Source organism: Carassius carassius, chromosome 11, assembly GCF_963082965.1.
Source record: "Carassius carassius chromosome 11, fCarCar2.1, whole genome shotgun sequence".
Lineage (NCBI taxonomy): Eukaryota > Metazoa > Chordata > Actinopteri > Cypriniformes > Cyprinidae > Carassius > Carassius carassius.
In genome coordinates this window covers 20480208-20507536 of record NC_081765.1, presented here as the reverse complement: position 1 = coordinate 20507536, position 27329 = coordinate 20480208, and the positions used below count along the sequence as shown (strand labels likewise).

Sequence of the window (27329 nt, the reverse complement as noted above, 5' to 3'; positions counted from 1 at the left end):
AGTTCTGCTTGTGGATGGTGTTTCCTCTAGTTCAGGGGCAGCGACAGACCCAGGTGAGGTGCACATAGCTGCTGGGGCTGCACCAGCAGGTGAAGAAAGTTCTAGACTGTACTCTGAAACAGAGAGATAGAGAGAGAGAGAGAGAATGTGTATAAATAAATCTCTGTCCAGAGCCATCACAAGGGCTGTGCCAAGTGTGTGACCGGGACCAACAGGGCCACGCACCAAAATAAAGTAAATGAATCCAATAAATAAATAGTTTAAAAGTTCGTGTTTTTGTCCTTCGAAAGACTATAATAGGCTAGCTAAAAGTCCTAGCTAATAGTCAGTCAATGTGTAACATGATGTTGTATTATTCTGCTTGGTAAATATGTTATGAAGCAGAACCTTGTAGCCTTGTTCATATCTGCTACTTCTCAGGAAATGGGAAGAAACCTTGTATTTCTTACAGAATTGAACACGGGTGTTGTCAAAGTTGATATTCTGGCTGTGTATCTGGTCAGACACTAGCATGGGTCATTGTTTTGTTAACATTTTACCAAAATCAAGTGGAATTACCAGGTTTCTAACCAGCGAATGTCTTGTCCGTCTTTGGCAGCATCTGAGGGAGTCAGTGCATTGCATTATATATTTTTTAAACTAACAGGTTATAAAGTTATTGTTGCTATGTAGCTGCTTATTTTATTTCTGCCACTTGACCAAAATCTCAAGATGTCGTGCTATATGCACAGGCTTGATATACTATGACTGATGACAAAATACATTATAACCAAATAATTATAGTAGATATAGATAAATATTTGCAAAGCAAGGACCTCACCTCCTTGTGGGGAAAGACAAAAACAAGACAGCAAGACAAACGAGAAATGAAGTACGCACCTGATTCTGCTGAGGTTCCAGGGTCCATAATAACCCTACATGGAACCGTGATATGGTACATTTCTGATTGTAACAAACTCTGAGAATCTTCCTGAGAAAGAGAGAGTAATTACACTTCTAAATAGTTATATACTTATATATAAGTGAGTATAATAAATAATAAGTGAGTATAATACACTGTTCAAACTTTTTTTGTTTTTAAAGAAATTAATACTTTTATTCAGCAAGGATGCTTCAGATTGATCAAAAGATATTTATAAAGTTAAAAGAGATTTCTATTTCAAATAAATGCTCTTATTTTGAACTTTCTATTCAACAAAGAATCATTACAAAAAGGTATCGTTTACACAAAATATTTCTTGAGCACAAATCAGCTTATCAAAATGATTTCTGAAGGATCATGTGACACTGAAGACTGGAGTAATGATGCTGAAAATTCAGCTTTGCCATCACAGGAAGACATTAGATTTTAAAAATATTTGATTATAGCAAACATTCTTTTAATTATAATATTGTAAGAATATTTCACAATATTGCTAATATACTGTCTTGGTGAAAATAAGACTTCACAAATATGACAAATCTTTTGAATGGAAGTTTAATGTACTGGATGGTGATGATTGTACTATATTTAAATGATTTTGGATGTATTTTTTTAAGTTTTGAAGTTACTTTCCTGAGCGTTTTATTTAAAACTCATTATGGGGGAAGATATTAGAAATATTAAATTTTTGTCACTTTTGGTGGCAATTTTTGCCCAGGAGTCCTGGTTAATTTGTTCCTCTGCGCTCAATGTTGCTGGCTTGACAGTTTGTAAAATTCCGAGCTATGGAAAAGTTTTCCAAAAAGACATGTGGGAGATTGTTTCATTCATTTATTTGTCCTCAAGCCCTGGATATTTTTTGACATGAATCAGACTGATATGTATGTAGTAAATAATGTCTTTTTTCAAGTGACAAGAAAATATCAGTAAGTACATGTGTTGTGTACAGACAGACTCACTGTTTCAACGTCTGTGTCATCATCATCAGCTTCTGAAAATAATGAAATTGTTGCTTTACAGTACGGAATGATAACAACTCTTGTTCATTTGTTTTCAAAAACGAACACCTTTTTACCTGTGGTTGATGGATTTTGTTTTACACACGGCCTTCAAAAAAGGGAAAGAGTCAGGGAAGTTTACATAACTTTACTATAGTACGTTTTTGCCCAAATAACATGGTAATCGGTGGTATTCTTGTTTTTGTATTGTTTTTTAAAATTGTTAAAAATCCTAAACATACCTTGTTTTTTCAGGCACAGGAGTGGAATGCTATTAAAAGTGAACAGAGAAACACTTTATTGCTACAATTTTACTGGCAAATGTTTTTAAGATTCATTTAAGATTGTTAGGGGCTAGTTCACTCATCCTCATGTCTTTCTAAACCTGCATGACTGACTTTCTTTTGCAGAACTAAATCAAATAATAAAAAAAATGTCTCAGATAGTCTGTCTATATTAAAAGTAAATTGGGTCCAAGTCTTGCTCAGAAAGTCAATACAGTCACACAAGACTGGAACAACACAAGGGTGAGTAAATGATGACAATGTTCATTTTTAGGGAGCACTGTCTCTTCCAGTATGGACTGAGAAGTTTCAGTGTAGCTCAATATTAAACTTTGGTACATATGGACACACATAAAATGGTCCAGTTTAGTAATATGAGACTCACACTGGGCTGTTTTGGAAGCACAGGCTCCTCTGTAGCTGACACAGCTGGAGCAACTACACGCTCAGTGCTGCTGGGACTTTCATCATCTAAAACAGAGAGACATATTATTCAAATTGGTTTGATTTTAATGACTTGTTTCATGACAAAAACATGGAAATGAAACTTAATATATAATACACACCTGAGTCTATAATGCGTTTATTTTTTTTCCTTCTGGGTGTTTCCACTTCTGCCGATCTAGAAGAAACCAAACACAGGATCATTACAATTCAGACTGTGATTACTAACTAAACAGTATTCTGTAATTCAAAGTTTTCTACAGACTACTCACCGTACCAGTGAATCATATGCACTCTGTTAAATAAGACAAAAAAGACTCAATTAGAATAAGGTGTACTTGTAAACAGTACTATTTTTCTAGTTTGTCTAGTTGTCTTCTAAATGCTATATTCTATGACCTGTTTCTTAAGTAAATTACCATCTGTGAATACAATTCTGTAGCCGCTCATCTCTAAGATGAGGTCCAATACAAACGGCACATTCATTTTTATTATTATTTTTGTAATTAAGTTACATTAATTAAGATATTAAAAGTTAAACTAAGTTCAATTTATGTGCTATGAAGTGATATTTAGTGATGATAGTACAGAGCAATTTTAGTCTATTTTCTTGACGATGATGAAAATGATTGTACTGTACTAAACACCAAGTGTGTTTATGAAAAAGACAGCTGGACAGAGTGTGTGTGTGTTCTGACCTGAAATTCTCTTGAACTGCCTGCTGATCCACAAGCCTTCTGATCAGACGTTAAGCCCCCTTTTGATGAACCTAACAAACACAAATGCATCTCAAACTAACACTTATCTATACAGATGGACTCAGTAAACTAGAATCATCAGAATTACCTACTAAAAAAATAATGTGAAAATGACCCTTTACTTTTACACAGTGTTCATTTGTACCTGAGGTTAATGGACTGGGCCTTGCATAGGGCCTGTGAATAGACAGAGAATCTCAAGGAATATGTTCAAGGAACTTATAGACAAGAATTCTTTCAGTACAATGAATGGCTATATACTTAATCAAATCCCATCCTAGTACACGTTTAATGCTGGATACTTTGTGTAGATTAATAAAGTTCAGCATACCTTTTAATTTCAGGATCAGGATTGAACTGCTATTAAAAGTAAAAAGAGAATAATTACAACAATATTACTAAAAGCTTTAAAAGAGCCATGTCTTTGCTTGAAACAAGAGTTGTGAATTTGCTATCTGAATTTAATGTTTATAAGATGATGTGTCATGAGAAATTCATATGATCCATCAAGACAGATTAAATAGACAGATTATATCATGAAAACTCACATTGTACTGATTTGGAGATTTACTGTCCTCTATATATAACTCTTCTGGAGCAAACATGGGGACCACAGTGTCTCCAATATCATCATCTATGAAAAAATTATAACAGTCCAATGTTATTCATGTTTTACATTTACATTACTATATCTGTCATCAAAATGCCAAAAACTAGCTATTATTCTCATGCTGACAAATAAACAGATGTAAAGATCTGTGAATAAACACTCTTCTTTTTGTAACATCACTTGGTTATTTAGTATTACTGCAGTACTGTTTAATATTATAAAGCTATAATACACTGTATGAACAGTTACCAGAATCTATGAGAATAGGTGAATTCCTCTTCATCTTTTTGGACACACTTTTTTCTGATGACCTGAAAAAGAGCAAACACTGGATCATCTGAAATAATCACACTGTGTTCTGTGATTATTCCAGTTCTGATGAAAATCCACAAACACTGCACACTCACCCTGTAGATGAATTAGAATCTCTCTATTCAGGGAAGAAAATGTAAGAAAGAAATTCACATCCACAATTTCTCATTGCAATCAAAATGTATGTGATATTGAATTGTGTGGTGATGTTTTGAGATGAACAGTAATATTCAATGTAAGTGTGTGTGTGTGTGCATGCTGACCCTGTCAGGCCTTTTCATGTCAGGCCTTCGACTGTCTGGCGATCCTTGTAAAACATAAATTTTAATATAATTCTCATGCTGACATTTCACATTTTATGCTTAAAACTTTAATTTGATATCACTGATACAAAACAAAAAAAAAGGTTTTACCATAGAATTTCTGAATTTAAAAGTGAAACACTTACTTGTTTTTTTCGATTTTGGATCATGCAATTCACAGAACAGCCTAAAAGGAAAGACTAATTAGGTATATTTTACTATATCTAAAACATAAATTGATATATTCTTTCATCTTACTTAAAACTGCCTTTTTCAAGGTCTTCATCGGTTGTGGCACCGTCCTCTATGGCGCAGGGATAATGGTATGAGCGCTTACAACGCTTTAAATCACATCCCGCTGTAGCACCGTATTTTTTACAGTGGTGGCAAAGCTATAAATAAACAAACAGCAGTTATGCATCCACAGAAAAACAACACAAGAATATGATGACCATTTGGTCAAAGTATTCATTTAATTTACAGAAGTATTCATGTTATAGTATAATGCTGTACTCAATACAAATTACCATTGCAATCAAAATTATTCAGGAGACTGTAATAGTTTACAAAATAATACAAATTAAAGTGATAATGACAATATATAATGCAATGTTTTTGAGTTAAAGGATTTTTTGCGTCATAATTCTGCAAAGCCTATGCAACACTTCTGTTTTTGTACCATATGGTATGTTACAGAATTTGGTAAAACACAATTAAACTCTGGAAACTTCAACAAAGCTGAGTTAGCTTGAGTTGTTACACACACATACATTTAGCCCATGCATATGCTACAGTTGAGTAGCAAAGATGGCCAAGTCAAAAAAAGATATCGAGAATAAATGATTTTATTACATTAGAAAGTCTATGGCTACAAGAAGATTTTCAAAATACTACAGACAAGTAGCTAGTAGTGACACTGCTTATTCATAAGTTTATAATGTGTTGTACAAGAAAAGCACAATACCACCAAGACAAATAAAAGATTTGAGTAAAGCAAATGAGAAAACCGCTCGATTTACTACCAAAGACTTGGAAGATGACCTCATGCAAGGAAACAACATTTAAATGCAGAGTAAAAGAAAAACACTAGACAAACATGAACTTCACGTTGAGACATCTTACCGAATACCACACTTGACTAAGAACATAAAAAACCCACTTTCATGCGCTAAAATTCATTTGGATAGAGCTGTGGAGTTCTGGAAGAATGTTTTATGGAGTGATGTGACCAAACTAGAACGGTTTGGACCCATGCATCGTACCGCTGATGCATGGGTAGCTTTTTAGAAGCAGGGATCAGTAAAACAATGTTCGTGAGTGGACTGTCCAGTCTTTTAAAATTAAATCTCATCAAAAATATTTTATGAATTTGACAAAGATTATCAGTGATATGAAGGTTTTTCAAGTGAAGAATAGGCCATTCTTATTGGAGGTTATAAAGAATAAAAGATTCTGCACAAAATTTGGCTTTAGGGGATTGAATCATTTTGTACACAAATGTTTAGAGCCAATTTCCATCAATTATATGTTTTCAGAATCAACTTCAACTTCATTTATTTATATAGCACATTTAAACGCAACTTTGTTGCCCAAAGTGCTTCACTAAGTAAAAAGTAATTGAGTAAAAATATAGACTTTTTTTTTTTATTAAGCTGAAGAGAATTATTTTATTTCCTATTATTTATTTTCTATAATGATTGAAACAATTTCAAGGCAGTTCCCCCAAACCCCACCTCACACCCTAACAGTTTTAAAAGAATCGGATGGTCTACTGTGTCAAATGCGGCACTGAGATCTAACATAATCCAAACTAGACAATCACTCAAATGTGCATTAATAAACTTTCTATAAAGTTTACTGATGCCTTTGTTGAATTGTTTTCGTAAAATGTTGTTCTTGCCAGCAAAAAATATTGCATGTAAAGGAGCTTGAATAAATGATTGTAAATGACATGTCCTGTACAGAATTTATACTTTCAAGAATATAACACATTAAATACCCCTAATGTTTCACATTTACCTTGTTAATATCTACTGTAGTTCATCATTAAAACTATTTTGTTATGTAAAAGCATTACACAATGTTTTGAGGGGAAAAAAGTAACCAGTTAAAATGAATTATAACGTTTTAGAGGCAGTTAATGTGTGTTGTGTATATATGCTTTAGCGATTATATTCACTAGTCTTTTTCCTCTCCGCTGCTCTTCTTTTACATCTTCCACAGCAAATCCAAACAGGTCGTCATAGGTGGGTGAAGTCTTGCAGATGATCCCTGATGCAAACAACTGAGGATAAAGTACATTACAAGTTTATATTACACAAGAATAATGAATGATACTACAGTACATTTCCATAACGGGTGCAATATGAAAACACGCTTACCAAACAGTTCTCATGTGCGGACGTGTTCTCTTTGGATGAAAGAGGACCGGTGATTATATCTTCGTCCGATTTCTCGCAAAGCACACAAATAATTTTAATCTGAGATTGATATTGTTCCGCACCCATGATGAACTCTGCTAGATGACACTCAAGCTAAGGCGATTTACGTTTTCACGGCAATGCTTCTTTCAGTGGCATTCAGTTTCGTTTTCTTTTTATTGCGTAGAAGGCGGGTCATGTTGATCTTCATCTTGCATGCATAAAAAAATCACCTTGTTAACTACTCGGAACTCCAGACAAATATCTCAGGGAGTACATTCAATCACCTTTTAACTCAACCAAAACTTCAAACTAAATCAATTCATATAAAAGCCAAAGCCTTACTCTTTTAATCACAAACGACTGTGATTGGTCCATCCTGACCAGCGCTGAGAAAAGTAACAGGTACCACGCAAAAGCGTTTATTTTTGCCAGTCGTAATTCTGTCGTAACTTTAACATTACATTAAATCGCACTTAAAGCATTATCTGACATTCACATGGTTGTAAATGTCATTATACATATTTGACCTGTGAAGTTTTATATATAAAAATAGGCAAAAGTCAGTCAGTCAACTATGGCTTTATTTTTATATGCATGTATATATAAAACAATTTTGATTTGTAAACATATTTTACATACAAATGGCACAGGGTGATCACAGTCACTTTGAGAAACAACATCTGCATATATAATATGCTTGTTTTACACATAGGTACTAGTTTCCTGCATTTTACAGTACACAATTGTATTTTATATGCTTTCACATTGGAAATCACAGGACTTGACAACAGACATGCCATATCTCAGTATGGACATAATACTGGGACAGAAATAACTATGTTTTAAGGGATATGAAACATGTATCTCAGCATACTACTATGATGAGACCGTGTGTAAAGAGCTAGCTCTGGTGTCTCTGTGAAATGCATTATTTTGGGACATTCTTAGACCTCACTCTTAAAAATAAAGCTTCTTGCAAAGAACCCTCTAAACAACAATAATTTTCACTGTTTACAGTTCTTTGGAGAGTCCATTATAGGGTTGTCAGTTGGTATAAGATAGTTTCTTCTAGATTTAAAGGAAAAAAGGTCCTGTAATACCCTTTTTGGGCTGGTTAGTATGACCCCTGCTGGTAAATGTTTTTCTTAACAGCCATTTAAAATTAGCTGCATGTTCTGAAAAAAAAGAAAAAAAAGCGTAGGGTTTTTTTTTTTGTCACACTGACATTGAGATTAAAGTGAATGCTAATGGACAGCTTTCTTCATGTATTCTAAACCTCTTTGGTTCTACTAGGAACCTTTATTTTTAAGAGTATGCAACATTTCAAAGTTAAATGTTTTTCCCCCTCTTTAAAGAGTTATGCATGAAATCTACTGTATGTGCTGTACACTGATGGCATTGTGCACACATCCACACTCAACTCTCATTTCTCAGGATCCTCAGTCTCTTCAGAACACTGGATCTCTTCCTCTATCCTCACAGATTGCAGCTCATCTGCACACTGAAATAAAGATACAGAAATACTTAAAACATGAAACCCTTTTGCTTTTATGTCTGACAGTGAAAAACAGACTTGGTCACGCACCATTTTCTCTTCCTTCTCCTCTTCTGGGTCAGAGGTCACCTGCTCCTCTGCACTAAAGTATCCATCATGCTCCACAGAGGCATCCAGTGAGAGAGATCCTTTAGTCCAACCTGAGACCGTAAGAAGAAAATGTGGATTGGAAAATGGATTGCATTGTAAGTGAACACCTAAATGAGGGCAGAGATGACAGAGAAAGCCACTGAAACCTCACCGTGATAGACAGAAGACATTTCCCAGAGCACACAGAAAGAGCATGCGTGGATGTGTGTCAGTGAAACGTTCTGGGTTCAATTCAAGTTCATGTCTATCAACAGCATGAATAAAAAGACAATTTGGTCACAAACAACACATTTTTTTGTACAGAAGAATTAATTAAAGCGCTTCTCTGCTGCAGTTTTCTGCTTTTAAACCCTCTGTAATTGTCCTCCATTATATAGACATTGTTCTTTGTTTTTACAAACTGAGGGAATAGTCAGACTTATTTTTTGTGTAACAGCTGTCGATAGAGCTTAACATGAAACAATCTTGTAAAGACAAAGACGTGGTCAGCACCTCTTAGAAAGCATCAGATGAGACAAACATATAACCTACAAACACATGCTACCCTATAACACCTCCGTGGATTATGGATAATTGTGCACATATATGTGTACCTCTCCTACGATTCTGAAACAGACTTGATGTACTCAACCACCTGCCTCCACCCAAGTTAGGCTGTGGCCCTGTTTCTGGGAGGAAAATAACCAATCAGACTGCACCTCTGCACCTTCTTAGTTATTTCTCAGTATGGCACATGAAGTACACATGATGTGAGCTATTCCTTTAAGGATCATCTTATGCTTTTAGCCTTTAGAGAGCTTGGTGCCTTGATGATAATGAATCAGTTATTTTTATCATCACCCATTTGCTATTTTTATTTAATCTCTTGAAAATGAGACCGCAATCAAACTCTCTTATATTTGATATTCAGTTTGCTGAAATAGGTCACCTAGAGGTGTAGGGTCACTCCGAATATCTTGTCGTTTTAATTTAGTCTCAAAACTGAACGAAGATCCTGAAATCACACACAAAAAAAAAAACGGAAAGAAGTTAAAGGGGAAGTTCAATCAAAATGAAAAGTCTATAATGACATGAGTTTTTCACTCACCTTTTGCTCTCCCTGTCGTTCTGGGCTCTAGAATGTTCTCAAGTTCTTTGCCTCTTTCCTCTTCTGTGTTCAGTTTATCCACTCCTCCACTCCTGAAGTTACTTGGTTCATTTCTCACCAGTCTGAAGACGAGTTTCATGGTATGAAAATGGCTCAAATATGTATGTGTAAATGTGATGGCGTGTGATCGTACCTGTTAGTTGAGCTGATATCTGAGGAAAACTGCTCAGGTGCCCTCTGTTGACTTACTTCTATATAACATAAACATACATTTGATGCACCTTAGTGTTAATTTGGCATTTTGCAATTTATCTGAATGAATTGTAAACACTCCTCAACTACTTAATTACAAACCAACGTAAAACCAGGTCCATACCTTTACAGGCCTCCAGCTGTCCTGTTAGAAGTTTCTGGATTTCTGTTACCCAGATGGTCTTAGCCTCCTCAGACACGGCCTACAGGACAACATATATCACAAAGCAGTACATAAAAACAAGATATTTGATCAGTGCAGACTCAGCACATGTAACAGTCTTCTTAATAGAAATCTGAACTCAAGGCACACACTGTTGTGCTCACCTGTACTGTGTAGACCTCATCCCTTGATCTGGACCAGATCTCAAACTTCCTGCTGTCCCCTTTAGCATGCTCTGTTATTCCAATCGCAGCCATCTAACAAAGACAGAACAGAGACCATCATGTAAACAGGCTATTTTATTTTTCCTTTCAAAATAACATTTTGCAGAATGAACATTCTAAAAATATATATATATATATTTTTTTTTAGAGACCTTACTCGTTTAAATATTTAAATATGCAAATTAGACACAAATTTGAATTATATACTCCACATTATTTTTTTCAAAATATTGTGCATGTTATCAAATGTGCTTGTTGTTAAATAAAAGATTTCAATTTTAAAATGTGCAATAAAACACTAATGACCCATTAAAAATGTGCCATTTTAGAAAAATATCGGATGAGGAAAATAGCCTTTCGAAGATGCTTACTAGAACAAATTTGACTACATTTTCATCAGCATGGGAAGAATGCCATGCTTAACAGAACATAACAGAAAAGAGGTGATTTATCAATATGAGCTCAACATCATTTTGTAAATTTTTTTCTTATTATTACACTCTATGGTGAAGACACACTTACGCTGAGCTCCTGCTTGAAGCTATATGAGGGCGCTTTCTCGTATCCCTCTCCGCTCTCCTCTCGCCTCTTGCAGAAGAGCAGAGCTTTCTCATGCAGGAACAGGTGTCTTTGCATGGGCTTAAACCTGGCAAGCTCCATGACCTTCACATGACCTCTCTTATGCTCCGCCCACACACTGAATGACCCTTGCATCAGCAGGCGACCCAGGACTCCAAGGTTACCCTGAATGGAATCAATAATCATTGCTTGGAATGACGTGGAATAAAGATGAGTGACAGAAAACATTAATGAACAGTAATGGGTCAGATGAAAGTAATGTGTGCATATGTGTTTTACCTCATATCCTGTGATGGCGATGAGGTGCATTGAGTCATTTACAGCCTTCAGGATACCCAGTATGGAGGAAAGAGCTGCCGGCAGCTCCTCTGAGCCCTCACAGCCTTTACTGTACTTAATCATCTCCTAAAACACACAAACAATGAAAAATCTTGTTATCCATTATATGACCCCTTTAAAGTCTTCCATATTGTGATGTACATATGAGTGAGACAGATTCTTTTAAATAGAAAAAAATTAGGTCAGGGATTCGTTCTATCCATTGATTTTTGATTGCATGAAGACAGATATGAAAGAGAGGGAGGTTTAAATGTTTGGAGATACGTCACCAGAGAGAAGTCTCTGTTTTCATCAGAAGATTTAAAACTAATTGTTTATACATGGACAAATCATTCACAATAAGATCAACAACATGCATTTAGAAAATAGAGGACATTTTCAATTCATGCTGAATTTAAGATGCATTTAAACATCTATCCCATATTCAAATGCCTAAAGCTAACACTTCAGTTATGATGTCTATACACACACATAATGCAATACCTTCAGCAGGAGTTGGTATTTAGTGATCCTCTGCACAGGCTTCAGTAAGTATGAGTCCAGTCCTAGTTTGTGCTCTAGTTTCTTCTGACATTCCTGATGGCACAAACACAATTTGGTAAAGTTGCTCAAACTACATCCTGTCACAAAGAGGGCCTGATGTCATCAACAGATTGTGGTTAGTGTATATGTGTTTCTGTGTGTGTTTCAGCTAAAAAAAACAAGTACTGTGTTTATTGTATGTTAAATATTATTTAAAACAACAGCACTTCAGTATTCACTAATATTTTTATTTAGCATTTTTTAATACAATATTTATGCAATCAATCAAATAAGTGAAGAAGAAGATGTTAAAAATCACATTACTTCTGTATTATTTGTCACCCTGGAAATGGAAGGTAAAGTGGAGCACATTGGTTTGTGGTATACAGTATTTTACACAATGTACTCTACAGGTGAACCTTTGGGAAATTTTAGCTGGTCGTTTAAATATTACATGCATAAAGAATAAATGTGCATTGTATTAGTATTATGGTAGTATAATATTCGATATGTATGTGTATACCTGGAAAAAGGCGCAGTCTGAGCACTGCCTCCAGAGGCTCTCAGAACGAGGCTTGTTGTGACAGTATTTCTCATAAATCTGCAGCTCCCCCATCTAAACCACCACAATGACCAAAGATATGAGAATCACTGTGAAAAATAAACTCCCAAAAGTTCTTCATGATACTTCACTTCTGGTTTTGTTTTCTTGTTTTCTATAAAACTCACCCAGTCCAGAAAGCAGCGGCCCACGAGCTCAGGACAGTCAGTGTAACTTTCCAGCTCTTTGAGGAAAATTCTGAGAAGATACACGGTTTCAAATGAATCTTGATTCATTTGGTATGATTAACCCCCCAATTACATTTTTACTACTGATCTGAACACCACTAGATGGCGCTTACCTTTTGTGGAAATTATAAATTTCCTGCATGTTCCCAAATAACACATCCTTCTTGTTCTGCAGAGCTGCAGGGATGAGAGGAGTCATGGAGGGGTTGTCCATCTCAGCAGCATATCCCTACAGCACACAACACATTTTATGAAGGCATCTCATGGCAAACAGGATTTTCATGGCTCTTTTAAAATCAGGAGTTTGATGTAGACTTGCTCTAACATTCACAAGACTTTATGGGCCAAAACCTGCTACAAAAAAAAGTGTAGGATGTGGCCTATATATTTCAGAGTACGTCCACCTACATAAGAAAATGAAGTTGTTTCTTGATTGAAGCTTGATTGTTGTTTCTTGATTGTTCTTTATGAAAGAACTGACAGTTTTTCACTCACCTGCAAAACACACATAAGCTCTTCCACATACGCTCTCTCTGTTTCCAGTAACTCATTCATTACATGCCTGTGAACAAACACACACACACAATGAAGCTCAGTTAATGACTACACTACACGGGGTCTAGTAAGGCACATGTGCTCCCCTCTTTCCCCTCTGACCTTTAACCCTGGACTAACCTGCGCAGCACAGCCAGGGTTTCCTCCTCCTCAGATACAGAAGGATTGCGACTGCTCCTGTCAACTTGATCAGAGTTTACCTACACAAAGAGATTCATTACTGAGTAACAGTCAAGTCACTTAACTTACACAGTGTTCACTATAACAGAGAGAGGTATATATCATTTGCTTACACAGAGAAAGTGATATATATTGATTAAAAAGAAAGGACATACACTGAAGGCATTGTAGATGAATTAGACATACTTGTTTACAGGACACCCTGCTGTCTGAGTCTTCACTAATACAGATGTTCTCATGCTCCCTGTGAGCTGAAAGAAAGAAATAAACCAATCACCTCCATTTGACACTTTTAAGGATAGATAGATAGATAGATAGATAGATAGATACCAGGAGATGAGAGTGACTCTGGTCGAGGGGCCACAGGTTGGATGGGGCGTGTTTGTTTGGCTGCTAGTTTCTTCAGACTAACCCTCCTCCTCTCAAACATCTCCTTTAATGATGTTTTCTTCTCAAATGCACGCTTCACCTTCTCCTGTACCATTACACATTATACAATATCACAAAATATAATACATTATATACTAATACACATTTTTAAAAACACAAATACAGAGACTGACCAATCAGAACAAAGTATTCTGGGAAGCTGTATTATAAACAATATTTTTAAATTATTTGTTAAAGATGAAAAAAATATATATCTTTATTTATTTTAAATATATATTTTATATATATATATTTATTTATATATTAGTTCTGAATTATACGTGAATTGCAGCCCTTTTATGATTTCACATTACCATACCCTGAGCTCATTGTTCAGTATGTTCTCATATTCCAGCCAAACTGTGCTGATATCCCACTGCTGTTTCTCACTGGCTGTCTCCAGGTAACACTCCAGCTCTGACAGTGCTGACTCCGCCCCCTCCTGTGACTGGCACTTGTCAAGAGGCTGTGACGCTAGCATGTAAATCCCATCATCACACCATTTACACATCTGAAAGAGAAAAATAACAGAATGGAACTGTGCTGGAAACTTATTTGCATATACACTACATATGAAAGAGTGCTATTTATGTCTGTCTGTATTTTTAGAAAAATTGCATGTAACTATGCAAAGGAATGAGTATGTTAGTGGAATGCATATATTCAAACATAAATATTAATGTGCATGTGTATATGTATTTCTAGTCACCGTTTCCAATCTTTTATATAGCTCCATAGCCTGTGTGAGCATGGTCCTCTTGTCTTTGAGCCTTTGGGTGAGCTTCTCTCTCACTCTCTGTAGCTCACTGCATTTTACTGCAACACTGTCATCAACATTCGGAGAGCTGTCAATCAAACTTTGGCCTTCGGCAATCACAGACCTCACTCTGTCCAGCACTTCCTGCAGAAAAAGAAATGTGTTAACGAGAGAAGAGGTACAATGGTTATTGGAAGCTTTGAAAAAGACCGACTCATTCATGCATATAGGTGTGTGCATGCATGTTTGCAACTGTAAGCATAACACGCTAAGATTATACAATGGGCGGAGACTCACACAGGCCTTATTCTCATGATTGGTCAGCTCTTGAAGGAGGTGTTCTGTTTGGGCAGGGCTTATTCCAACGTCTGAGAAAGCATTCATAGTGGCTGTTGCTTGCTCCAGCTCTGTTTGCAACTACAAGAAAATGGCAAATAAAAACAGAGTGCAAATATCATTCGTGAATCTTATGTCTAGCAATAATAAGAATAAGCTCTATAAGCATAAATGTCTTTAAAAATGCAAGACCTGTTGAAAGTTGTGCTCAAACTGGCAGAGTTTAAAACATAGATCCAGTTTATTATGATGCTGAATCCAGAACTCATCAAACGCTGTAGAGCTCTCATTCAACTGGGATAAAAGCCTGCAAGTTACACAAACCACATATTATAAAATGAAATGAAATAGTGTGTATACTAGTAGAATTGTTAGTGTTAGCTAAAACTAAAACTATTAAAACTTTTTTATATAGTTTAAAACTATTTGAAATAAAGCTTAAATAAGATCAAATGAAAATATTCTATTAAAAACAAATTAAAATTAGTAATGTAGCTTTGGCAACTAACTGAAATAAGTTTAGGCTGAAGTACAAAAATAACTAACACTAAAACTTCAATAAAAAAGAATTCAGGCTTTACAGAAATATATGTATATAAACAAAAACTTTAAAAAAAATTTTTATACTTCAGTAGTATAAACATAATACAAAATTAAATGCAGCCTTGAAGTGTAAAACCATTCATTTTTGCTATCCAAATCGCTAAAGAAAGAAGACGTGTGAGGAGGCGTGACTGGCTAACCACCCTGCTAATGTTATAATACCTAGCCAATATGTTTGCAACCATTCACAAATTATTCCAAGAAGAAGAAACACTGCAAAGAAACTTCAAGCAGGAAATGAGAGGATTCCTACGGAGAAAGACCCGGCCACAGACTTACCTGTGCACTGTAGCAAGGTTCTCCAGTTGATCAGGGTTTAGACTGATGTCCGGATCTCTGCGCACTGGTTCCCTGATGTGCTCCAAGAGTTTCCGTCCTTGGCTTAGAGCTCCTGCCATCTCTTCCTAAAGAGAAAACAATGAAACCAAGAATAGTTTTGTTAGCACCAAAAAGAATGTGTGAGGTGGCACATATTGAATGCTTTAAGGAGTTTTTTTATTTTTTATAAATACTTTGAAACCGTCTTTTCTGCTGGTTTGTGCAGTGAGCAGATTGCTGGCTGTTAGGAGGTTGTTAGGGAGCTCGGTTTCTGCCAGCTCCCTGCCAAACACTTGCAGTCTCTCAGCCATCCTCTTCACTAATGCGGCAAAGCTTTCAAGATCCTACCGGCAAAATTATCATCATTAGAAAATTATCATTTCACATATGATGTATATCAATGGTTTAATTTGCTTTGTTTCATATATGCAATGAGGTTTTGAATGTGCGCTTAATAATCTTTCTGTAATTAAAACATTGCACATAAAATTGATTTAGATTACTTTTAAAATATGTGTGCACTGTCTGAAATACCATAGTCTTATCAGTAATAAAAGATGATTTACTGTATATGAAGCAGGTTGTCTCATGGTGGGCCACTATATATTACTAATATAATGAATACTATTTCACTAAATCCCCCTGATTATTGGCTACTTTGATTTACAAAATAAACAAATCACTGCTGACTGTGAATTCCGCATTTCTACATAAGAATTGGTGATTCAAAACAATTGTATTTTATGTGATGATGCATCCATTCCACTAGGCACAAGTATAAGTCCAGGACAACTGCCATAATGTGAAATAAACAAACAAAGAAACAAACAAACAAAAACTAGTGAGTGCACCTTTGAGGTGTGTATTTGCTCTTACTGTGCGATGAGAGATCCAGGTCTTGTGGCAGTAGTATTGAGTGCCACCCAGTTCTTGTGTCAGCTGACTCCGCTCAATATAAGAGTGCAAATCACCCACCGAGTTTAGCATGATAACCTTTAATACACACACAGGCTTCGTTATTTACAATGACATGCCACTCACTAACAGTTCAAAACCCATTTAGGTCACTTACCGGTACTTTAAAGTCATCTCTGTGGAGTCTGAAGAACACATCAGACATCGTTCTCTGCAGGATAGCACTGGGTCTCAGCACCAGAACAAGCCGAAGATTAGCAGGAAACCAGCCCTACACACAAACATATTTTAACATATATTACAGACAAAAGCCATCCAGATGTGCATCCACAAAAAGACTACTGAATGAATAGTTTACCCAAAAAAGAAAGTTTGCTGAAAATGTACATTCTGTTTTAGACGTTCTCCTTGTAAATGGATGCTTGATCTGAGAACATTTCTCTCCTGATTCATACAAAATGACTTTTTCACTGGAGAAAGCAATATTATGGATTGAGGTCTTGTATTCAAGCTAGAAAAAATGGTTTGAAGTTAGATTTGTTTATTAAAAAAATGAAGGCGGAGTACATTTTCCGCAAATCTTTATTTTTGGGTGAACTATGCCTTCAAGAACTGACTCATGTCCGACTCACAGAGATACGCAGTAATGTTCCCTTTAAACACATCCATCGATCTCTACGCCTGTCAATCACTACGATGAAGCCCACACCTGCTGTACTCAGGCTGGTAAAGACACACAGGTGTTACTGCTTTCAGCATGTATGACATTCAAACGTGTGCTAATGTGTGTATTTACCTGGGAATACTTGTCAGGTAGGTAAGAACATTACGAAACTCTTGGTCTCCAATTTCACAAAACGAAGGGAACTCTGGAAAGATTAGGATAGGGCTTCCATCCTGTCCTCTTCCCCCTAAAACAGACAGAAAGAAATATGAAGGATTAAAGAATCAAGCCTGCTCCTCTGATCTACTCAACAGCCAAACAGCAGGGGGCAATAAATACCAGAAACCATGCTGTCTTCTGTGTTGGCATGCATGAGAGATCTTAAATTAGCACACAGGCAAGCAAGCCAATGAAAACCTGCTAACACCACATTTATGCTGTGTCACAGTCTCCATATTGTGTGCTACTGCTACCCAACAACAGTTGTTTGAGAGCGCTGTGACAGCCAAACTCCAACATAATCTCAGATCGGCTTCTAAGGGTTCTTATCATCAATTTGGCAGCTAGTGTCAAGAAATAAGCTTGTGGCACCACTGACAATTACCAAAACATGTACAAACTATTTAGCATGTAGCTACTCTACTTTTGAAAAGTTTCGGGTCTGTAAGATTTTTGAAAGAAGTCTCAGAAGGTTGAATTTATTTGGTCAGAGATACAGTAAAACAGTGATATTGTAATAAAAGAGACCAGGTATCCTGGTTTCTAGGTTTACAGTAGGTTCTTCTCACGACCATTTTACAGCTTAGAAAAGTGGTTGAAAAGTAATTGTTCTTATATAGTGAGTGCTCGTCTCCTCAAAAAGTCACATTAATAAATAGAACCAACACTGCAGCTAAAATAAAGGCACTGCAGATGGTAAGACACCTTAGTATTGTCAGTACTCCCTCAGAACAGAAACTATGATTATACTGATCTATAATGTGAGATTCAAAAATGCCACTCCATTTTTCCTTATCAATTCTCTCCTTTAAATCAGGATGAAGATACAAGGGGATGTTTCGGTGGTAAGACGGTTATGATGGAATGGAGAGCGGAAGAGAAATAAGCCACTGGGTAAAGATCCCCTTGTGACAAAAATATAAATTTGGCAAGTCATGCCTTCTTCTCCCTGTCTCCATGACAACAGGACAGAGAGTGTGCGAGCATCGTTTACTCGGTTCACTTTAACAGGAACAACTTGTCATCAAAAACAACACTTATTCAGAGAAATACCTTCAAGTTACAGTGTTTGTACATGCCAATATACAAAATGTTTCTAAACCCCAGAACATCTTTTTCCATTCCCTTGCATATTACATTCATACATGCGTAGAGAAATTATCTAACCATCTATTTCAGACAGAAGCAGGAAATTACGGAAGGTGAAATTTGACTAACAAATCACTCTTCTCGCATGTTCATGTGCAATAGCGTTTATAACTTGCATGTTACAAAAACGCACCTTTTAGTGCTCTTATTGAAAAACTCTTTTATAGTTGGATATTATTTTACATTACAATGTTTGATTCTCTCACTAAGATGAAGGAAAGACAAGTGTTTAAAGCAATATACTAGAAATGTGCTGTGTGTGTAAAACTGGTATAGCTCCTATTATAATTTAGTCTGTAACGAATATGATAAGAAAAATTTTTGTACTGAAATCTTTTAACTGCAGATTTTAGTACATTGGCAACTGTGAGCACAAGACCTTGTTGAGATCTGATCCATAACTCTAAGGGAGAAATATATCCAAGAATTAAGAAGCATAAACAAAAGTCTCCAACTGGTTTACTATAAGACAAAATTGAGATATAATTGCAGAGATCTAAAGAGGTCTCCTTTTTTCCTCTATGGGTCCTCCTTACAGTGTTCTTACTTAAGTCCACTTAAAAAAAATAATATAACTCACATCCCTTTGTCTCTTCGTCCCTGAAACAATAATGTTGGTCCCTGGATAATATTTCTGTTTTACGGATAAAGATATGCAAATATAATGGAAATAATATTTACCAGACAGGAACGCAAACTGTCTCTTGAGCTCAGTGATGATGTCAGCAGCGTAGAGAGGACTGGACTCCTTCTGCATGATCTCATCTGAAACAAACACACGAGACACTAACATCATGTCTACAGTCATAATAACATTATAGGATGATATAACAGGATTGTTCCAGTTCTCAGTGTAACCTGAGTAAAACAATGATCCTGCATTATCACCCATTAAACTCATAAACTTAACACTTTTCTGCAAATCTCATGGAGTGCCTTTCTTGCACAACATCAAATCACAAAATAAAAAAAAACAGCAGTTATTTTTGTTACTTGACTATAAGATAAAATAAACCACAGGTGAGAACACACTAACTGTCTCTTGGGTGTATTGTGTCTTCGGCTGGTGTATGTTACCACCTGAGGGAGGAAAATCTTGCCCAGAGCAGTTCCCATAATCTGGTCAATAGCGAAAGATAAGAAAATAGTAGGTGATTTCCTATCCATCTCAAACAAAACCACCCCTGGATACAGAGCTGTAAAGTGCAGACAACTAATAATCTTAATGCATACCCACTCATTCTATTATACATTATATTATAGCCTCTAGGCTTTTTTTACTGCAAGATTAAGAATTTTATTTTTTAATCAACACACCAATCAGATACTGTAAGTGGTACTTCAAAGTGAATGACAAAAGAGTCCTGTGCCAATGCCTTCTTTTGTTTTAAGAATGTGTCGTCCCATTGTAGTCAGATGCACACCCTTAGGATGTTCATACACATTGGACAGAACATCATCCGTCACATTTTAAAAGACTTTTACGGTAGCGCTCACCTGTTCCCATCTCCTAATTCTGTCCACCTTTTATACACACTGACATTTTATTTATTTATTTCTACTATTACAGTTAAGTAATGAATCCACTGTTTCTCAATACTAATCAATTATATTTAGTTTAGCAGAATGGAGTAGAGTAACAATAGTGCAAATGGAGTATTAAGTACCATTAAAAAAAGGAATTATTTTAAATTATTTTACATTTTTTAAACACAATAATAAATAAAAAAAGTTAATAATATTATGAAATAGTATAGAAAAAAATTATTAAAAAAATAGACCTTACTTCGGAGCCAGTGGCAACATCTGGAAAAGTGGTAATATTTCTCGACCTCTGCTAGAGGAATGCACATAGTTTTCCCTTCGTTCTGTACTACCATCCCTCTGTTTTTCTGATTCCTCTTCCACTTGTTTTCTTATATCTTACTAACTCCCAGGTCGTCTTGTAACCATAAGCAGCGATCTCAGAATGAGCTACCTGAGACAGGTGCACAGGTCAATTCAATGACTTCCTGTTTCTCTCTCTCTCTCTCTCTCTCCTCATTTCCAACCTTCACACAGACTTCCTGGAATGGACTGGTCCCCTGACACACATACACAGGTTCCTTTCACCTACTACATTTTAATAAGTGATAACAATGATGGATCACTGACTGTAAAGAACTGTACTTCCTTTGTTTCCACTCTCTCTACGCCTGTCTTTGTCGGCACAGTCACCCCAAAAAAGTCTGCTGCCCCCCAGAAGCCCCTTCCCCCAACACACCGGTGATTGAATGAAACCCTGTGTGTGTGTGTTTTTGTTTCTCTCTGGTATAAGAGGAATCTGAGTGAGATCTGATCTTACTGAGAAGGGAAAGATAAGAGCTGGATTCAGGCCAAGTCACTCAGAAGCCATTCAAACCAACAGATAACATTTAAAAGAAAAGACAGTCTTTTAGTCTGGTAAATCTCTCTAGTTCCTTCTCTTTCTTTCGGACACACATACAAAAATTAAATACATTACACACTTTTCCTTTGGAGTTTCAAACAGACAATAGCCAAATTAAAGTTCAGACGAAAAACAAAACAGAACAATAACAACATTGTCTCGGGCCATTTAGAAAATCTGGGATTTAAAATGATGATTTAAAGTATCAGGATCAAGAAAAATATGAAAGAAAACAAAATGACAAAATTAACAAATAAATACTTTTCTTCAAGATTTGGGACTTTCTATAGGTCAATGTGAAAATAAGCAAATTTGTGACATTAAGTAACAAAGCTGAATTTTCAGCAGCAGCCACTCCAGTCTTCAGTGTCCCATGATCCTTTACAAATCATTTTAATATGCTGAGCAGTTGAGCTGTTTAACATTTTTGTGGAAACCTGGATAGTTTTTTGTTATTGTTTGTTTTTTAGGATTCTTTGATTAATACAAAGTTCAAAAGAAAATAATTTATTTGAAATAGAAATCTTTTGTAACTTCCTAAATGTCTCAATTTAATGTGTACTTGTGTACTCATTAGAGAAATCTGAACTTTTGAAAAGTATGTGTGGTAACACTTTACAAAAAGATTCCATTAGTTAATGTTTAACTAACATGAACAATATATTTATTACATTATTTATGAATCTTTGTTAAAGGAGCTATGTGGAGGTTTTTACTTAAAAAAATCTTTAAGATAGTGTTTTCATTTGTACATGTATGAGCCAACCATGATGTAAAAAAAAGAATGACACCTCGACTGTCCACCACGGTTGCCTGTAGACTCAATTGTGTGTGGAGGAGTCGGGCCCGAATTGGCGCAAAAATTCACAAAATGTGACGTCATGTGTGTTCTCGTCAACTTGGGCTTACAACCGTACGGCACACCAGCCATTATAGTAAGCAGCGGCAATAGTGTTTTCAAATGGACTCTGCGGATGGAAAGAAGCGACCAGCCTCCAGCACAATTCAGACACCCACGGACACTCCTCGTAAGTAAAAAAAAAAAAAAAAAAAAAGCGTGCGCACTGAGAACGAGCATGAGACTGGCTGCAGTTCCTCTAACGGCCACTGGTGTCAGTAACGGTTAGAAATTTCAGAACCTACGCAATGCTCCTTTAATTATAATGAAAATAAATTCTTTCATTGTTAGTTCATGTTAATTCACAGTGCATTAACTAATGTTAACAAGCACTTAAAATTAACATTAACTAAGACTTATAAATGTTGTAGAAGTATTATTCATAGTTCATGTTAACTAAAGTATTTAACTAAAGTTAACCTTATTGTAAAGTGTTAACCAAAAAAGTTTGAGACCACTATAGTGAAAAATCTTCTATTTTGTACTTTTCTAATTTAATTTAGTTTTTGTTGTTGTTTTTATTACAAATTATATTACTGGCAAAAAAATAAAATAAAAAATGAATTCCACAGGTTTTTTGTAAAACCATGATCATGTTCTCCAGAATGATTTGAGAAGGATCTTGAGCTTCAAGAACAACATTAAAATCTGTACGAAGGGATTCATGAATAAGGAATAAATTATTTTTTAAAATATATTTAAATAGAAAACTGTTATTTTAAATGGTAATAATATTTTTCACTATTATTAGTTTCTACTGTATTTTTGATCAAATAAATCCAGCTTTGAGAACACAAGAAAATCTTTAAGAAATATTTGATATTTTGAAGACCTTTTGAACATAAAGTGCTGAATTTATGACAATGTTAGCATGCTTTCACTCACTCTGTCCTTGTACCAGCGGCACCAGAGGAAACTGTCCACGATCACTGTCTCGTTTGGGACGCCTTTTCCTGGATTTCCTCAGCATAAATTTCCTCATTATTGTCATCTGATACCTGGCCTCACACTGTTCCTTTAGTTACGCTTTACGATACTACATGCTACTGAACTCAAACAATAACTGCCATTGCTAAAGCATTAACTGCTAAACTCCAATCCAGAACAGCTAATAGTTAAACAACAGCCCTGCTTACCTAAAGCAAGTGAACTAACTACTGCAGCAAGCCGAGCTGCTCCTGTGGAAAACTGTGTTTTATGGTATCTGTTTTTGTACTCAGCAGTAACTCTGCCAAACACACAGACTCTTTATGAATCTCACTGGAGGGTTTTTAGGAAATCTCTTTCAGCCTTCAGGCTTTTGAAAATGAGGGCAAGTACAAAAGTATGTTTAGGCACAGATTTCTAGACAAGGCAGTTTTGTATGTCATTGAGAAATATCTTTCACATGTTCTTATACGATAATATTCCAAAGTTATAGGAGAAAACATTCATTTACGAATTCCTACTGTATCATATTTAATACATTTTTAAGGCCTCTATGTTAACACCATGATCAAAACTGCTAAACAAATCTGTTGCACACTATCTGCGACATGCTTTCTGTCATCTGATTGATAATTCATATTTTGATTCATACTTAGCAAGTAAAAAGTATTTTAATATAATTGTAAAAATGTCCACATTCAGAGTCGTATTTTTGCCTTTACATTTTTTCATTAATTATTTTTAGAAAGTAAATGTATTTTTTTTTTATATTGCTATTCATATTTTCAGAGAACATTTACTGGATTAAAGCAACTTAACTGTATTTGATTTATTCATAAATCATTTTTTATAATTTTTTATTCATTTTTGAATATATATGTATCAAATATACAGAAACTGACTTTTTTTGTACATCTCTCAATCATTGTTTTATTGCATTATATGCATTATGCATATATTTAATATGTATATGCATATGCATATGAATTCAAGGTCTGTTATACTGTTATAAAAATCCCACGTTAAAAACTATCAGAAAGTCATCTTATGTTTTGGCCAAATAAAAACAAAATCATCAAATTGCATATTCTTGGTCAGCTTGGACCTCTGAAAAAAAAGGTGTTTTTTCCTCATTGAGTGTGAGATCCATATTCTCACTATTTTATACCATATGGGCCATAAAAGCCTGATGTATCAAACATTATACTAAATATAAAACATATATGCAAACTTTTTTAGATTTTCTAAAAAAGGTTCTAATAAAAGGTTCTATAAACTGTTCCATTAAAAAAAAAAATCTGACTATCAGGCTTTTCAATATTTAAGTTAAATAAAACAATATCACACAAGCAAAATGCTATTGTTCTAAATATCAGCTTGACCAAAATTTGTTGGGACATATAAGATTATGCTATACTCATTTAAAAGGTGAATAATCCTTGCCATCGGAAAGCATTATTGAAGCATTCAACATTAAAATGCATTTAAACAGAACCAAGCACCTGTGCTGGGTGTCAAGCATAGATACTCATTTACAGTCCTTACCAATGTTGTGAGCGACATTGCTCAATCTGCGCTGTAGATCTTGCACAACCGCCTTCTCTGTCTGCATCCAGATCATCGCCATCCTTCAGTCCACAGGTAAGGAGGACTGATAGAGTGGACGTTATGGGAGGAAAATCACCCTCTGCCCTTCAGTGATGGGCAATTCAGCATCAGCATCACAGAGAGAGAGAGACGGGGGAGGGGCTCTCTGATGACATCCACATAGTCAGACAGTCGAGGATATAACCAGTGGCCCTCACACGCATGTGCACACAGAATAACATGCTGCTCCGGTTAGGATTTTGGCGCCATCACCAGGACTGTTTCTGCTATCACAGCACACCACCACGCGCCTGGAAGCAAGGGGCAACATTGACAAAAAGCATACGACTGTGATTGATTTTCTTGCCGAACAGATGTTTAGCCACATTGAACAGAAGTTACAATAAATAAACAGACTATTCAGACACACTTGATTGAAACGGACATATTTGCTATTGCCAGTAACCTATATACAATCTGCTAAGTAAACATTCTTCATGAACGTAATCTGTATATAGCCTACAATTTTACACGCTTTTTATATTTTTTTGAGAAAAATGCTTGTGATTCTCACCTGAGCATCTCGTTGCTGTTGTGAATTGAATGCTTGAATGAATTCCTCACAATCAACAAACAATCATTGCTCTTTGAGGTCACACAATTAAGTTTAATATTTTTAGTTTTGTTTCGCTGGTACAAAATTGAGTAAATGCGGCATTAGATATATACATATTGAAGGAAAAGCTCATAAATATTAATCTTCTTCCGTTTGCCTCATGAATATTAATAAATCCTTTGCGACGGAGGACCGTTTTTGACTACAACTCCCAGCATGCACCGGTGATTTCATTCTCATTTCGTCACAGTCTCGCGGGATATGCTTTGTTATGACGGCATCGTTCGAAACTTAACGTTACCAAAGTTCAGACGGCAACAATCCGTGTATCGTTCGTTCCTTTCATATTCAAGTAAGAAAACTAACTCGGAAAATCGAAAAAGGACATATTTCCTTATTCGTTAACAAATACAATATTTAAAAAACAAATTACGTGATCAAATTGAAACTTGGCATAATCATTTCATTTCCTATTTAGAATGCAATATAAGAAATGGCATAATTGCTCGTTTGGTTTTCCGTTTTAACAAACGGAAAATTAGATTTTGACTGGATTTCTAATTTTTCGTTTGAGATTTACAAATCGGTTTATGTCTTCAATATTTCATTTTCACTTGTGGGCAGCGTTGAAACGCTCCTTTCATCTGATTGGTCGAATCGCTTCGCCTTAAGCAAAACCTTTTCATTTTTTCAGGCAGAATAAGAGTCAGTGCGAGTGCGGCAAAAATACAAAAAATTACAACACTGTAGAATATCACGGAATTAAATCAGCCTAAACAAAAATCAGATTTCTTAATGCACATTTGATGATTAACAAAGAAAAAAAAAATAAGGAAAAGGTGCAAATTACAAATACAGCTTTTAAAGCGTGTCCTAGATACACACAAACACAACATCCCCACTTATTAACAGTCATGTACTTCAAGATGAACAATGAAGGATATAGGTGCAAACAGAAATGACGTCAAACATGGTTACAGTTACAGTTAATTGTTTCTATGATGGCAAAGCTGAGTTTTCAGCAGTCATTTCTCCAGGCTTCGGTGTCGCATGATCCTCAGAAATCATTCCAATAGGCCTATTTGGCTCTTAAGAAACATTTCTTATTATCCATGTCGAAAACAGTTTGATAAAATAAATAGAATGATACATATAAGTTCAGAATAATAGCATTTATTTAAAATAGAAATACATGTAAATGTAAACTGTAACATTGTAAATGTCTTTAATTTTTATCAGTTTAATCCATCCTTGCAAAATAAAAGTATTTACTGTTCAAAAAAATATCTTACCGACCCAAAGTACACATCTGATGTAATGTGCTAGTTACATACAGTACATGCATGATCCTGCTTAATCCTGAAACTCAGCTCAATCAAGTTCTTTGTGAGCGCTTGGTGGAGCTGGAAACTGAGATTGAAAGGTTCAAATCTGAGAATGCAGCACTGGCCAAACTAAAGCAAGAGAACCAAGACGCAAGAGAGAATCTCAAGTAAAACTCTTATCTTTATTGTTCAAATACTCTGTATATTTTTGAGACATTTGACTTGTTCTTTACAGCTAGACTGCAAATGTCTTGACAATATGAATGTACAGTTATTGGTCTTGCCAAGAACTGATAACTTTTTTAATTTTCTTAAATTGTTTTTCCCATACAGTAAAGAGAGGGCTGAATTTGAAAAGAAGAGGATGGAGGAGCTTAAAAGAGAGGAACATAAGAAACTGCAGCGTGAAAGCAAGCTTTTCGAAAAGCAAGCAGCAACTGTAAGAGCAAGACCTGACAAACAAGAACAAGATGAGATCCAGGTCCGGCTATTGGAAAAGTATCATTTGGACATCAGTTTTGAAGTATCGGTTCTGTTTGTTTTGATTACTATTAATTGTTTTATGTTTTTAATGTGACTTTATGTCTGCATCAGGCTCTAAAGCAGCAGATGAATGCAAACGAGAGGTTTGTTGGATCAACACTGAGAAAGAGAAGGAAAAAGGAAAGTGCTCCGTGTCTGGCAAAAGAACCAATACTGGATTTAAATGTACAGATTCCAGGGCAAGTGTGGAGTGGCAGGACTGAAAAGTTTCCTCACACCTCACCTTT

The 27329-nt window shown here is 35.6% G+C and overlaps 2 protein-coding genes across 6 annotated transcripts; both read right to left on the bottom strand.

Annotated features, from left to right (window-relative positions):
* Positions 1 to 1845: 1845 nt before the first annotated feature.
* LOC132153267 (uncharacterized) lies at positions 1846 to 7289 on the bottom strand. The gene is made up of 17 exons (XM_059562656.1): positions 7012 to 7289; positions 6810 to 6914; positions 4889 to 5022; positions 4777 to 4817; positions 4592 to 4635; positions 4424 to 4446; positions 4266 to 4327; positions 3955 to 4040; positions 3738 to 3766; positions 3552 to 3583; positions 3347 to 3417; positions 2921 to 2943; positions 2771 to 2826; positions 2590 to 2675; positions 2163 to 2191; positions 1998 to 2029; positions 1846 to 1913 (listed from the first exon to the last, which is right to left on the bottom strand). Exons 1-17 carry the CDS (start codon positions 7135 to 7137, stop codon positions 1846 to 1848), a joined length of 1047 nt encoding a protein of 348 aa, XP_059418639.1. The 5' UTR covers positions 7138 to 7289.
* Positions 7290 to 7616: 327 nt separating this feature from the next.
* On the bottom strand, positions 7617 to 24749 carry LOC132152983 (guanine nucleotide exchange factor DBS-like). Of its 5 annotated transcripts, none has more exons than XM_059562045.1 (30): positions 24577 to 24749; positions 19460 to 19543; positions 17543 to 17657; positions 17379 to 17469; positions 16904 to 17017; positions 16708 to 16824; positions 16026 to 16175; positions 15793 to 15917; positions 15103 to 15217; positions 14872 to 14991; positions 14527 to 14718; positions 14137 to 14328; positions 13719 to 13863; positions 13575 to 13639; positions 13329 to 13408; positions 13149 to 13215; positions 12767 to 12882; positions 12594 to 12663; positions 12388 to 12480; positions 11826 to 11918; positions 11283 to 11408; positions 10947 to 11168; positions 10365 to 10457; positions 10162 to 10240; positions 9979 to 10036; positions 9786 to 9907; positions 9627 to 9692; positions 9292 to 9366; positions 8639 to 8748; positions 7617 to 8554 (listed from the first exon to the last, which is right to left on the bottom strand). In XM_059562045.1, exons 1-30 carry the CDS (start codon positions 24656 to 24658, stop codon positions 8477 to 8479), a joined length of 3255 nt encoding a protein of 1084 aa, XP_059418028.1. In that variant the 5' UTR covers positions 24659 to 24749; the 3' UTR covers positions 7617 to 8476. The 5 variants fall into 5 exon arrangements, with proteins under 5 accessions (XP_059418028.1, XP_059418025.1, XP_059418026.1 ...); XM_059562042.1 differs by lacking the exon at positions 24577 to 24749 and adding an exon at positions 22990 to 23248; XM_059562043.1 differs by lacking the exon at positions 24577 to 24749 and adding an exon at positions 22990 to 23248 and having other exon boundaries at positions 9292 to 9360.
* Between the last annotated feature and the right edge of the window lie 2580 nt (positions 24750 to 27329).

Excerpts from the sequence above, each read along its gene's own strand:
- LOC132153267 (XM_059562656.1), bottom strand. The coding sequence starts at position 7,137 with ATGGGTGCGGAACAATATCAATCTCAGATTAAAATTATTTGTGTGCTT. Across the intron at positions 5,023-6,809 it reads AGCGGAGAGGAAAAAGACTA|CTTTGCCACCACTGTAAAAA; the intron begins GTGAATATAATC and ends GTTTATTTATAG. Across the intron at positions 3,767-3,954 it reads AATCTCCAAATCAGTACAAT|CAGTTCAATCCTGATCCTGA; the intron begins GTGAGTTTTCAT and ends TACTTTTAATAG.
- LOC132152983 (XM_059562042.1), bottom strand. The coding sequence starts at position 23,095 with ATGACAATAATGAGGAAATTTATGCTGAGGAAATCCAGGAAAAGGCGT. Across the intron at positions 12,883-13,148 it reads AGCTTATGTGTGTTTTGCAG|GGATATGCTGCTGAGATGGA; the intron begins GTGAGTGAAAAA and ends TGTGTGCTGTAG. Across the intron at positions 9,367-9,626 it reads GAGTGACCCTACACCTCTAG|AAACAGGGCCACAGCCTAAC; the intron begins GTGACCTATTTC and ends TTTTCCTCCCAG.